Source organism: Miniopterus natalensis, chromosome 16 (genome assembly GCF_054644295.1).
Source record: "Miniopterus natalensis isolate mMinNat1 chromosome 16, mMinNat1.hap1, whole genome shotgun sequence".
In the NCBI taxonomy this organism is placed as follows: domain Eukaryota; kingdom Metazoa; phylum Chordata; class Mammalia; order Chiroptera; family Miniopteridae; genus Miniopterus; species Miniopterus natalensis.
This window is the reverse complement of record NC_142096.1, coordinates 17,604,877-17,618,328: the sequence shown is the minus strand read 5'-3', so window position 1 is coordinate 17,618,328 and position 13,452 is coordinate 17,604,877. Positions and strand designations below refer to the sequence as shown.

Here is a 13,452-nt window from a genome sequence, read left to right as displayed (position 1 = left end):
CCAAATTAGGTGTCAATTTCCCTCCAGTTATGCAATACATACTCTCTTATTCACCCATCATAACAGAATTTTTAAGAATATAAGCTACCAAAGCAAAGGCTTCAGGGTGCTTTGCAGAAGAAGACTGCATCCAAGTTCTGGCCAATAGGATTTCAGCATAAGTTTTGTATGGCAGCTTTTACAAATCTTCCTTAGAAAAAGCTGAGTCCTTGTTGATTTCTATTTGGATCATGAAGACACACATCTAACTCTAGAGACGAGAGAGCTACACAGGGAGAAGCTATGGGCTCTGAGGCTTTGTGGAGTAGAGCCAGCAATCAGCCCTGAACTAGTCTCAGCACTCCGTGAGAAAAAGATAAACTTTACCTCACTCAAGCAACTGTGATTTGGGGTTCCTATCAATGGAGCCAAAACTAATCCTAACACCCCAACTCTGTCACTTAGGGTCTCAGAAAATTAAAAACATGTTTTTAAATTTGTGCCTATCCTCTGAATTCCTTAGGTGGCTATCACAGAAGATGGTCCTAATAGTGATTCTCTTAAGTTCTATATTAGGAATGGTTTAACAACAAGCCAAACTATATAATCCTAAATTAAAACTGAAATACACTCTTGGTACATAAATTACTTCTTTATACATTGAATCTCAGGTCAGCAGTATACGAGGTAAGTTAACAAAACAAAATATTGCACCATTTAGATTTTTTAATTTTTAAAGAAAATATATAGCTGAGAATCATTTTATTTCTACTGTAGTAGATATAACATACCTTTGAAAACTTAAATAAGCTTACTGACTGCTGAATCTTTTACATTAACTGTGCTTAATTTTCACATTACCAATTGTTTTTATGGCTTATATTCTCACTGAACAATTTTTCAACATCACTTAAAATGATTGAAAAACAAATGTCTCCATTATCTATGAAATAAATAAATTATATTCATAAGAATTAGAACACATTTTTTAAAAAAAGAATGTTTTTACTTCCCTTTAGTTACAGTTTTTTGTTTTTTTGTTTTTTTAATATATCTGTATTGATTTCAGAGAGAGGAAGGGAGGGAGGGGAAGAAAGAGAAAAACATCAATGATGAGTCATTGATCAACTGGGGATCGAGCCCACAACCCGGGCATGTGCCCTGACTGGGAATCGAACAGCGATCTCCTGGATCCTAGGTCGATGCTCAACCCCTGAGCCATGCCCGGCTGGGCAGAACACTACTACTTAGAAGCCATTCACCAGTCTTAAACCTTAAACTCACATCCCACATCATAATCTCCTTAAGTTGGAGGCTTACCATCTTTAATATTGGGTAGCTGGGCTTCCTTGAGGCTACTGATTAAGAGGGAGCACCAACTCACTAGCAACTGTTCTAACCTTGACTAAGCAGGCCTACAAATCAATCTCATCCCATTTACATATTCATTCTGATTTGCAACAATGATAAGACCAGACCTAGATGAAAAGATCATGAAAAAAATCAGCTAAAAGTATTTAAGATATTATAATCTTCCTATGGCATACCACCAGGGAGTTTGTATCTTTGAGATAGAGCCTACGAAATCTTAATTCCTCTATGCAGTCCTACCTTACTACATTTTAATTTTAGATAAAAAAAGATATGATTATACCGAAAACATTAAGGAAAAAAAAGGCATCTGGAGAATCACAAATTAAGAAAATACAAGGAGAAATACATGTTTCATTCCCTTTTCCAGTACTCTCTTCCAACTCTGCTTTCTTGGAAGAGAATTCATGAGCTATAATACTTGAGCAAATTCTCATCTGTAGGTTTTAGAATTTTCTTATCTGCCATATTTACCACCCATCCAGGAGCAAGACCAAAGAAAATCTGCCTTGGATCCTTCCGAGTACTAAGCATTTTGAAGAGTTCATCTTTAGTGATATCAGGTAAAATATAACCATACTTCTTGGCAAGTTCAAGTCTTGCTTCAGGAAATTTAGCAGGATCCGCCAGGTAACCACGATTCTTTGCATCTGTGTAGTATGGGACCAGGGCTTCAGGTGGAAGCATTCGTTTTGGAATGGGTTGTCCCCGCAGAAAGAATGGAACAGGTTTGCACAGAATTTCTAAAAAACATTTTTAAATTAAAAAAAGATGCAAATATTGGCTATATACATAATAATCTTCTTTAATAATAATTTTCTTTTCATTATTAATTTTTAAATATTACCAAGATCAGAAATTAATTCTAAGAACTATTTTTATAAATAAGTTTGTCTTAAGTAAGCAAACAGAAAATCTTCACTTTCAAAAGTGTGCACCTTAAAAGTCAAAGTTACTCCTGGGTTACCAATGAATAATGAATTTTTTATACGTAGGCTAACATCATATTTAAGCCTCATGTTTAAAAACAAAACCTAAACCTGTTTATGATATACTGGCTGAAATGTATTAAAAGAAGATGGAGCCCTACTAGCCACACCACTAAAAAGAAACCCTAAAACAGAAAAACCAAGGTGCCTGAACAGCAAGTTAAAGAACTATGAGGCCTTTTTTTTTTTTAATATATCTTTATTGATTTCAGAGAGAAGGGAGAGAGAGATAGAAACATCAATAATGAGAGTCATTAACTGGCTGCCCCCAAAGGGGATCGAGCGCACAACCCAGGCATGTGCCCTGACCAGGAATCAAACCATGATCTGCTAGAACATAGGTCGATGCTCGACCACTGAGCCATGCCAGCCGGGCACCATAAGGACTTTTAAAATCCTCATATGGAAGCCAGGGTGAGACAAAGAAAGGGAAGAAAATGACTGCAGAACAAGCTTACCCAGACTTCTTGGATCATAGAAGGCTGTAGTAACAACACCGCCATTTTTTTCAATTGCAGCAATGGCTAATTCTGAAGCCAACTGTACTTCAATATTAATTTTTGCCTTAAAAGTATCAGCACCCTATAATATGTCAAAACAAAGTCTGTTAGTAGATAGTCTGAATTAAAGTAAATTAGTTACGGCAAGCTTCCTTTTTACACTGTTTTCTCCTCCAAAGTGCCTACAATGTAACAGTTATCCCTACTTTATTTATTTTTAAATGTTTTTATTGATTTTAGAGAGAGAGGGAAGAAAGAAGAGGAAGAGATAGAAGCATCAATCAGCTGCCTCCTACACACCCTCCACCTGGGGATCCAGCCTGCAACCGCAGCATGTGTCCTGACAGGGAATCGAACTGGGGACCCCTCGGTGCATGGGACGATGCTCAACCAACTGGGCCACAGCGGCCAGGGCATTTCCTACTCTATTTTTTAATTTTTATTTTTTTAGTCAGTCCTACTTTAAATACCTCTGCTTTGACATCCTATCAAACAACATGAAATTCTTTTACATTTTTTTAGACCATCTTGTTTTACCAATTTTCAAGGATGACTGTACTTTCATTTGATGTATTTAGTAGACACCAATATAACTTCCCAGTACTTCATTAATTGTAGACTGCATAATCCTCGTAACAACTCTATAACAGAATTATTGCTAAACCAACGCCAGAGATGGGGACACAAAAGCAGAGAGGTTAAGTAACTTGCCCAAGATCACAAAGCTAGGTTTCTAATCCTGGGAGCTTAGTCACAAGTGTCTGTGTTCTTAACCACACTGTGCCATAAGATAGAGATAAAAATTTAACTTCCTTACCCCTAAATAAGCAAGAGGCCAACAGATGGTTTAAAAGGGGGACAAGTGGGCTGGAACCAGCAAAACAACCAAAGATCTGACAAGCATATCTTAGCTTTGGAGGGGTCAGTCCCCTCTAGGGAAAAAGACAAAAGAGTACAATAGAAATTTACTTTGCATTCACTACTAACTTTATTATAGTCTCTAAGCTATAATAATAACAACAATAATAATAATAAAATGATAGTCATCTAACTTTCCCGAAAATGGTTAACACTAAAAAATGTGGTATTAAACTTTAAAGTTCTGGTTTTGGTCACTTTAGTTAGGATGTGCTATATTTTACTTTAATTTCAAAACATTCTGACAAAAATAAAAAGGTGGTGGAATTACCTTCCCTTTTGTGGTGACAAAAATATTTAGTTAATTTGATGAGGTTGAAATAAGCTGGCTCCCAATCATGTTTCTTAATTATAAATGTTTAATGTATTTTTAAAAATATTTCATCAATTTCAAGATACATTTTCTTGCATTTTTCTTTGTATGATTCTGGTCTGCATTTGTATTATCAATGGCACCTCTGACTCAATAAAACATTTTTACCATATTATCTGTGATTTTCAATTACTATACCATAATTGCTGAACCATTTCCTTACCTTTGGGTACTGGGATTAGTTCCACTAATAGCATTTTTAGAATTATCTTTGTATCAGTTAGGGTTTTTCCATTTTTCCTTTAGGACAGAGATTTTCAACCAGTGTACCGCAGGACACTAGTGTGCCACAAAAATTTTTAAAACATGCAATACCTAGCTATTTAGTTGGGGGCACTGACCTCTTTTCCCTTAGATTGTTAAATTTCAAAATGACAACAGCCAACACAGCAATAGCCGTCTGGTGTGAATGAATCAAAATTATACCTTTTTTTGTGTGTATGTCAGATCGGCAGAATTTTAGTAATTAGTTTATGTGTGCCATGAGATGAAAAAGGTTGAAAACTGCTTTAGAACATATATTCCCAAATTGGTATTTTTGTGCTGAAGGATAGTAACAGTCTTAATAGCCACTATTTGTTGCAAATCTGAAATCCAGAAAAGGTAAACCAATTTACAAAGCTGTAAATGATGTGTAACGGTACTTATTCAACCACTGCCCTGGTGCAGTTTTCAGAATTATTTCTGCTAGATTAATAGACACTAATTTAAAAACTATCGGGTTGTACCGTTTAATGGCTGATGAAGCCATGGATTTTTCCACAGGTTAATTACATGTGTACTTCCTTATACACTCAGAGTAGCATACTGAGGCTTAGCTATGTATTTGGTATTCTCTTTTCAAATCATTTTATTTGGAACGCTTTATCCATAAGGCTTATTTTTTCAAAGGAATCTTAAAAGGTTTTTCCATAAATACATGCTTCCCTCTAGTGGACACAGCTATATTATTGACGTATAAGAAATAGGAACAGTAGATCAACACAATGTACAAGTTTATCTGCTTTTGACACTCCTGGTAAATTACTATAAATAGAAAACTTCTATACTGAAATTAGAATTGGATCTGATTTATTCCTTTCCTTCAAAAATATTAGTTGAGTGATTATCATCAGCCAATATTGAAAATATAGCAATAAATCAAAGTACCTGCTCTCAAAGAACTTACATAATAGTAAGACAATAAAAAATAAACACATTACTTGGTAATAAATGTCAGGTGTTCATATATTCAAAGAAAAATACTTCGGGCAGGAGAAGGCAGGCAAAGGATGACTGCCGGGGAGGGGGGGCCAAGGGGGAGGTGGGATGTGTGAATGCTCCCTCATAAAATAATGACATAAAAAGTCTTCCTGGTATGATCACATTTGAACAGAGAACCAAAGGAAGTGACGGAGCAAGCTGAATGGATGGATATACAGAAGAGCATTTCAGGATCAGGGACCAGAAGTCACACAATGAAAGAATGCTAGCTTTCTAAAACCACAATTCAGTATAACACAATCACTACTACATACTGGTTATGACAACTCAAAAAAATAAAAATAAAAGAAGGCGCAGTGTTGATTAAATGGAAACCAAGAATAGCTTTCTATGTAACTCCAAAAAAAAAAATCTAATCCAGATTTACCTCCTCTACCAGCTGGACACCATAATCCCTTTTATATGGCTGAATGGTCACACCTCTTCCATTGACAAGCTGGGTTAAGTCAATAGGTTGAGTAGGATCAACTCGACCCAAATCAATAAGATATTGCAGTCTGTTGAGACTCAAAGGTTGATACTGACGTCTGAAGCTACAAAACAACAAAATATAAGTTAAAAAACTCAGTCAAACTTACCTATCTGTAAGTTCTCCAGATCAACTCAAACCTTTGTCCCATGCTTTCCACCATCAATTCAGGTGGTTTAACAAAATCAAACCCTTCTGAATACAACAAAAACATGTAATACTGCTTGATTTTGGGTAACGAAACAAAACCAGTACCTCCTTTTTTTCACTAAAAGTAACTTACCTCTCTAAGCATTTCACTCATTTACACAAGTAAATAAATTTGTGGAAAATTTAACCCATTATCTGAATTATGCATTATTGGATGACTACTATGGGCCACATTTATATACATATTTTGCTAAGCCTCTGAACAAGCATGAAAGCAGGCATTACTATTTCCATTTTGCAATTCTGAGTGCAACGTGTGGGGTTTTTTCCCTATTAATCCAGGCTAAATTTCATTACCAAAAATGTTTCAGAGGAACAGAAGCAAAATTTGGTTTCAAAGTGAATTTAAATTTCTACCAAGCTATTTTTTAGGTGATTCTCAGTGAAAATTAGAGATTTTTACTTTAAAAAACAAAAGGAAACTTACCTATGTCCTTCATTAAACCCATATTTGGGGATTCGGAGGTAAAATGGGGTCTGGCCTCCCTCGAAGCCCAGTCGGGGCCGGGTTCCCCTCTGCCGTTCTCCTTTATGGCCTCTGCCACATTTTCTACCTCTTCTCCGACCTCTTGGTCGTCTTTCCTACAACGAAAGAAGAGTTTTATGATCTACAGACGCATTTTTAAACATCATGCTTTACTTTTTCACTGTCTATTTTTTATGCCACTTATTCATCCAACCAACCAGTACTAGCTAAAACTCCTAAGTGCCCAGCACAATCCTAGCTGCTCTAATGTCTACACACTCTAAATCAGTCTCTTTTCCCCTGAAGATGTAGCTGATTCTTCTCGTTCAAGTCCAAGTTGTATTTCCAAGGACGGAATGGGGATAAGATTCCATGACAGGCTGGCACTGAAAAACGCCTAGAATTAAACATCCACAACAAACAATGATACTGGATATTCAAGAAAATGTATTTTGCAATTAATTGTAAATATATAATTGTTACATATATTATTTTAAGATTAACTTACAGAGAAAAATACTGTTTCCTATCACCTCACAAAAAGCAATGTATTGAGTTTTTAAATGACAGTATATCGCCCGGCCAGGCGTGGCTCAGCACTGAGCACTGACCTAGAACCTAGGGGACCCCGCTGGATCCCGGGTCACGCACATGCCCGGGCTGCGGGCTCCATCCCCAGTAGGGGGCGCAGGAGGCGGCCAATCAGTGACTCGTCATTGATGTTTCTCCCTCCCTCTCCCTCTCCCTCCCTCTCTCTGATCCCAATAAAGATATATTTAAAATTAAAAATTAAAAATATGACAGTATGTCAACTAACAACTTTTCAGGGCTGTATTCAGTGATTTTTCAAAAAAGACATTTAACCTAACAAATCCAAATCTTTCCCATGAAGACAAAAATAAACTGGAAAAGCACTTCATTTTAAATCCAATTTTGAATAAGGCAATCGTTTTGTAGTTCTTGCGACTTCGCTCCTTCTCCCTCATTAACTTAATTACGCTTTTAAATGCAAAGCTTATTAAAAATCGGGACCGCGTGGGAAGATTTTCCTCCGAGCAGTCAAGGATCACCGGGGCTCGGCAACCCTCCGTCCCGCCCGCACCCGGGGGGAAGGGCTCTTCCAGCACCACCCGCAGCGAAAGGCCGCTTTCGCCGCCCTCCATCCCCCAGCGCTGCCGGCACCGCCACCAGCCACTTACCGGTCTCCTGGAGCCTGGATTCGGCTTTAAGTTGGCCAGGCTCACACGGGGCAGGCCCCGGAGCAAGTCCAGAGCCCTGGACCCACCGCCGCGCACAGGACCGGCCATGACCCGCACGGCCGCAACCTCCACGGGCGCCGCGGCGCACCTCGGGGCCCACGTGACCTCAGGGCGCTGCTTTACGGCCGCGGCCCCGCCCCTGTCGTACTGCAGTGTCCTCCGCGCCCGCGCGCCCCTAGAGCCTGGAGTCCGGCTTTTTTTTTTTTTTTTGGCCTTGTGATCCTAACTTGCGAGTTCTTGCGTCGACGCCGGGCTCTTGCGCCGCGCGGCGCGTTAGCGACTCTCTGAGCTGGTGTCCCGCCCGCTAGTCCTTTCGAGGCAGCGTCTTCTCTGAGCTCTTCGTGGGGCCCGGAATAAACCAACGCCCTGAGTTACTAGCTTTGCGCTTGGGTGGTCACGTAGGGCAAGATAAGAAAATAATACTGAATACGGTATGTCCAAATAGGTACGGACAACCATTGTATGTTTTTAATATTTTTAACAAATCTTTTCAAAGGCAATCCTGCGGGCCGGGCCGGTTAAACGCCCTGCTGATGCCGCCCTGAGAAGAGGAGGAAGCCGCGTTCCCGTCCGTGCTGCCCGGACCGCGTCGCTGGGCACTAACTTCGCTGAGTGTTAATGAGCGGAGGAGCCCTCCCCGGGCTTGCTGAGCGCCCGACCCTGTGCTGAGTCGGCCCCATTGGATTTCTCTCACCCAACCACCGCTGGGAGAGGCAGATGTCACCCAGCCTTCCAAGGCTCGGAAAGGCGGGCCGGCAGCTTGCCCAAGGCCTCCCAACCATCGGCCGAGCCAGATTCAAACTTACACTGCCTCCTGGGGTAAAACTAGTTCATGTTGGCCCTGAGAAGTTGATGTGGAGAATATACATAGTTCCAGACTGTTCTTGACTTTTAGAAAAGCTAAGGCAACGTGAGTGAACCCGAGCAACCTGAAATCTTGGGTAGGGAGAAGGAGCTCATTTTTCTAGCTCTGTAAACGAGGCGAACACTATTTCCTTAGTCTCAGAGGGACGGGATGGCAGCAAGGCTGGGGAAGGCTCTCGAAGCCCTCCTGTTTCTATTGCACGCCTGCCAGAGGGACCAGACCTAACACTGCTGGCTTTACACAGCTGTGGAACTCTTGCCACTTCCAAGCATGTGTCTATAGCTCTCCTCCCTTTTCATTGTCCCTTGTGAATATGAAGGACTATGGTAGAATCAGATATTTCTGATTCTCTGCCTTCTGGGACATGGTGGGATTGCATTTCCTAGATTTTTTGTTTGGGTGGGGTCTTGTGAGTAGTTCTGGTCCATGAGCTGTAGGTGGAAGAGTTGTGTAATTTCCAGATTAGCTTTTCATTGCTGGCTGAGACTCTCCAGAATCCCCTTTCCATTTGCCACAGCAACCTACAAGTGTCAAGATGGTGGTTACTCTTTCAACCTGCACCCTAGAAGATAAGCAGCAGAGTTCCTCAGTGGGATTATGATGTCATTGAGAAATAAACCTTTGTTTAGAAAATGCTAAAAATCCCTTTGTAGGATTCAGTTCAAACGTCCTTTCAGAGAGGCAATCCTTGACCACTCAGTCTAAAAAACAGCACAAATATGAGTAACTTTCTAACATATTGCCTGTTTGTCTTCATGGTACTCCTTACTCTCAGAGGTGATTTTATTATTTTTATGTTTTAAATGTTTTTATTGACTTTTAGGGAGAGAGGAAGGGAGAGGGATAGATAGAAAGATGGATGAGAAACATCTGCCACCAGCTGCCTCCTGCACGCCCCCTACTGGGGATCAAGCCCACAACCCAGGCATGTGCCCTGACCTGAAATCAAACCAGTGACCTCTGGGTTCCTGAGTCGATGCTCAACCCCTGAGCCACACTGGCCGAGCTATTTTTTTTAATTTGTACTTATTGTATACATCACCGCCCCCCTCAAAAAGAACTCAGAAAACTCCATTAGAGTAGAAGACCTGCCTATCACTCACTGCAGTATGACCAGACAAAAGAAAAGGGTTTTGAGGTTCTAATTCTTCCATGTTTATGAAGTTTAGGATTATTTTATCAAATTAAAAAAATCTTATTAAGATATTCAAAAATAATTTTCATTAAAGTATAAGTTATTGGGATTTTAATTGGGTGAAAATTGTATTAGTTAATTAATTCTCAGGAAATTGATAACCTTATAATATTGAATCTTCCTATCCAATTATTTGTCTTTTCTGTATCATGACAGCTTCATACTTTTCCTGATATAGGTCTGGTACATTCTTAAGTTTAGCCAAAACACATATTTTAAATTTTCTATTGTGAATATTTTTTTCTTCCATTAGATAATCTAACCAGCCATTGTTTGTAATTAGAAAAAACATTCATTTTTGTATATTGATTTAGTAATTGGCTATATTTCTAAATTTTCTTGTAATTTTTAAATTGCTTTTATTAAACTTTCCCTTTGTATAATCATCTGAAAATAATGATAATTTTATATTTTTCAATTATTATATTTATTTCATTCTCTTTCCTGGGGAAGAGAGAAATAAATTATAGTGGGGCCTTGAACAACACAGAGGTTGGGGGAATGCCCCCCCACCCCAGTAGAAAAATCCACATATAACTATTGACTCCCTCAGAACTTAACAGAAGTCTCTCATCCCTCAGTATCCCATGGGATTAGCTCCAGGACCCCTGTGTATACCAAAATTCCGGGATCCTCAAGTTCCTTATATAGGAACAATGCATAAGGTCAGCCCACCTCATCTGTGCATTCCTGAACAGTATTTTCCATCTCTAGCTAGTTGAATTCTCAGATGCTAAAACTGGAAACACAGAAAGCCAATACAATATTTATTGGGGGGAAAAAATCTGTGTATAAGTAGACCTACCAATTCAAACCCCTGTTCCTCAGTGGTGAATTGTAATTAGAACAATGAGACTGCGTAAAGAATGTAGAACTTAGACGAGCCTTGCAGGAATAGTAGCATTTGGACTTGGAAAGAGGGGAGATGACTGAAACACATCAAACTGAGCTGTTCTACTTCCCACTAATGGAAGTGAATTGATAGAACCGATTGGTGGCTCCTGATATTACATCATAGAAAAATTCATATACAAGTGATCTGGAACATGCTGTTATTTTCTGTATTAACATCACAACTGTCAGCTAAAGACTGTCATTGCCAATTTAACACAAGAACCCCCAATTTGGGGTGCGGTGAGGGCAGAGAGACTATTCAATGCAAACAGCTCTATTGTGAAACAGCACAACTGGGGAACAGCTTGCATGTGGAACATTTCTGCTGAAGAACAGGTCAATTGTGATACAGCACAGCTGTGAGGCAGCCAGAGCCAGGCAGCCCCAGTGTTACAGCTCTGGTATTACAGCTCCGGGGTCACAGTTCCAGTAAAACAGCACAATCAATATTTCAGCTTCATCCAGAGAAACCAGTCTTTGATGGAAATTGAAAGTGCACTTCACCAAGACAGAGGGGAATCTGGCTTATATAGGGAAAAGTTCTTCCCCTGGGCCCCTAATTGATCTGTTCTCATGCAAATGAGGACTCCAAATCCTCACAGTTAGATTGGTCCAAAAAGCACTGTCTTGATTGGCTGCAATGGAGCCTCTGATTGGTTGGTGAAGATGTAAATGAGGATGTAGCTGCACAGCTATCCAATTGGACCCGGAAGCCTCAGTCCTATTGGTTGAATTACAATTCCTGGAACTTCTTTATAAGGGTTGGCTCAGGTGGAAGGGACACAATGCAGGCAGGAATTTCAGTGCAGGAGGCAGGCAGTTTAATTCAAGAGAAGCATGGCTTGGGTGAGAGGCCTGTTTAGCAATGGCTACTAGGCTCCGTTAGACACCAGGAAATCCATTAGCCACCAGGAGCCCTTCTCAACAGGTACATTCAGGGTCAACACAACCAAGTACTTAAAAGCCTAAGTGTACACTCAGATGTGAAATGTGAGTCACATAATTTTCAATAAATCAGTAACTCCAAATTTAAAATCTCTGAGAGTCCACAAAATTCTCAGTACTCAAATCCAAGATAAGAATGATAAGACATGAATGAAACCCCCTGCCCCCAATCCTTCAGCATTCTGGTTATCATGTGAATTTAAATGGAGTGGTTTTGGTTTTGTTTTTTAAGTCTTTATGTTCACCAGCTTCTTTCTGTATCTTGCACTGTACTACCTAAGAATTGTATATATCCTTTAAATTTCTCCAGGGAATTGTAAACTCCTAAAGGTCAGAGTGATTCCGTTGTAATTAGCTAATTATTAATAATAGGAAAGGAGCAAAGGGAAAGCCAGATGGTATAGGCATGTTGTTTGGACAGCTTCACCACAGGAGGCTGAAACTTTGCATGCCCCAGGGTACATCAGCCTATTCCATGCAAAACACTGGGGGAAGGGATCCAGCAAAGGGAAGATAGACACGCATGGGCAGTCAAGATGGGGTGACATAGGGAAGGTACTTGCATATCAGTCACACCTGGGAACAAAGATCATTGGCTAGAATGGGTGTGTCCACCTCAAGTGCCCCCAAATTTGGAAATACATAATCTCCTAAACAAAAGAGTTCAATATCTTAGCTCTCTTGTGCTCTTGCCTCACTCTTGACTTCTCTGCACTTGGCAGTATGCCCCAGGGCCGTAAGAACTCCACACACAATGGACAAATGGAATGCAGCAGGAAACACAAGCTAAGCTAGCCTGAGGATGGACTGGACACTGGCTCTGATTTTAGCTCTACTGAAGCCCCAGGTACACTTCTATGCTGAACTGAAGGAAATGGGACTTTGGAAACTCAGGGATTTAAATCTGCAGAAATAAAAATCACTCATTCTGTACAAGTCTCAGGAAATTCTTTTTCTTGGGATATCACCAGGATTCCACATCCACTAGCAGCCAGGGAAGATGAGGCCCTCTTCCCTCCATTATGAGCATTTGGCACCCTGGCAGATGTGGCTTAGTTGGTTGAGCACCCTTCCCATGCACCAAAAGGTGGCAGGTTTGATTCCCAGGGCACATGGCAGGGGGTGTGCAGAGGCATCTGACCAGTTTCTCTCTCAAGCGGATGTTTCTCTCTTTCCCTCTCCCTTCCTCTCTCTCTAAAATCAATAAAAACATTTTTTTAAAAAGCATTTGTCTGTAGGTATTTCTATCTCAGATCCCACAGTGTATTTAATATGCATTGAGATATCCATGCAGAAAAGGGACAGCTAGTCTCACACTTAAATTAGCAGTCATTATCCACCAATCATTAAGTTGTGGAATCTCAGTGACAACTGGATGTTTTCTTTTCCAGCTTAAGTTTTTGTTTCTATGTTTTTATTGATTTTTAGAGAGAGGAAGAAGGAAGGAGAGAGGGGGGAGAGAGAGAGAAACACTGATCGGTTGCCTGCTGCACAGACCTGGACCAAACCCACACCCTGGGCATGTGCCCTGATGGGGAATCAAACTGGCCACCTTTTGGTGCACAAGACAGTGCTCAACCTACTGAGCCACACCAGCCAAGGCTCCAGCTTGGTTTTTAAGAGGCCAGTCAGCTCCCAAACTATACATTGGTGTAGCCCCAAATGGAAATATAGCAAAAGTTCGACCAGCTTCACTTTTCGAAATGAGTACACCCTGGCTTTAGGAAACAAAGGAGTATGTGCAGTTGGGTACGGG

At 40.3% G+C, this 13,452-nt stretch overlaps 1 protein-coding gene across 1 annotated transcript; it reads right to left on the bottom strand.

Moving 5' to 3' along the window:
- Positions 1-460: 460 nt before the first annotated feature.
- Positions 461-7,871, bottom strand: MRPL15 (mitochondrial ribosomal protein L15). Its single transcript, XM_016207743.2, has 5 exons — positions 7,738-7,871; positions 6,500-6,654; positions 5,761-5,926; positions 2,798-2,921; positions 461-2,093 (listed from the first exon to the last, which is right to left on the bottom strand). Exons 1-5 carry the CDS (start codon positions 7,843-7,845, stop codon positions 1,756-1,758), a joined length of 891 nt encoding a protein of 296 aa, XP_016063229.1. The 5' UTR covers positions 7,846-7,871; the 3' UTR covers positions 461-1,755.
- Positions 7,872-13,452: the final 5,581 nt, after the last annotated feature.

Bases quoted from the DNA above. Each gene is read 5' to 3' on its own strand.
- MRPL15 (XM_016207743.2), bottom strand. From the start codon at position 7,845: ATGGCCGGTCCTGTGCGCGGCGGTGGGTCCAGGGCTCTGGACTTGCTC. The intron at 2,922-5,760 runs GTAAATCTGGAT...GACATATTATAG, and splicing joins GTGTCCAGCTGGTAGAGGAG to GGTGCTGATACTTTTAAGGC. The intron at 2,094-2,797 runs GTAAGCTTGTTC...AATGTTTTTTAG, and splicing joins CTATGATCCAAGAAGTCTGG to AAATTCTGTGCAAACCTGTT.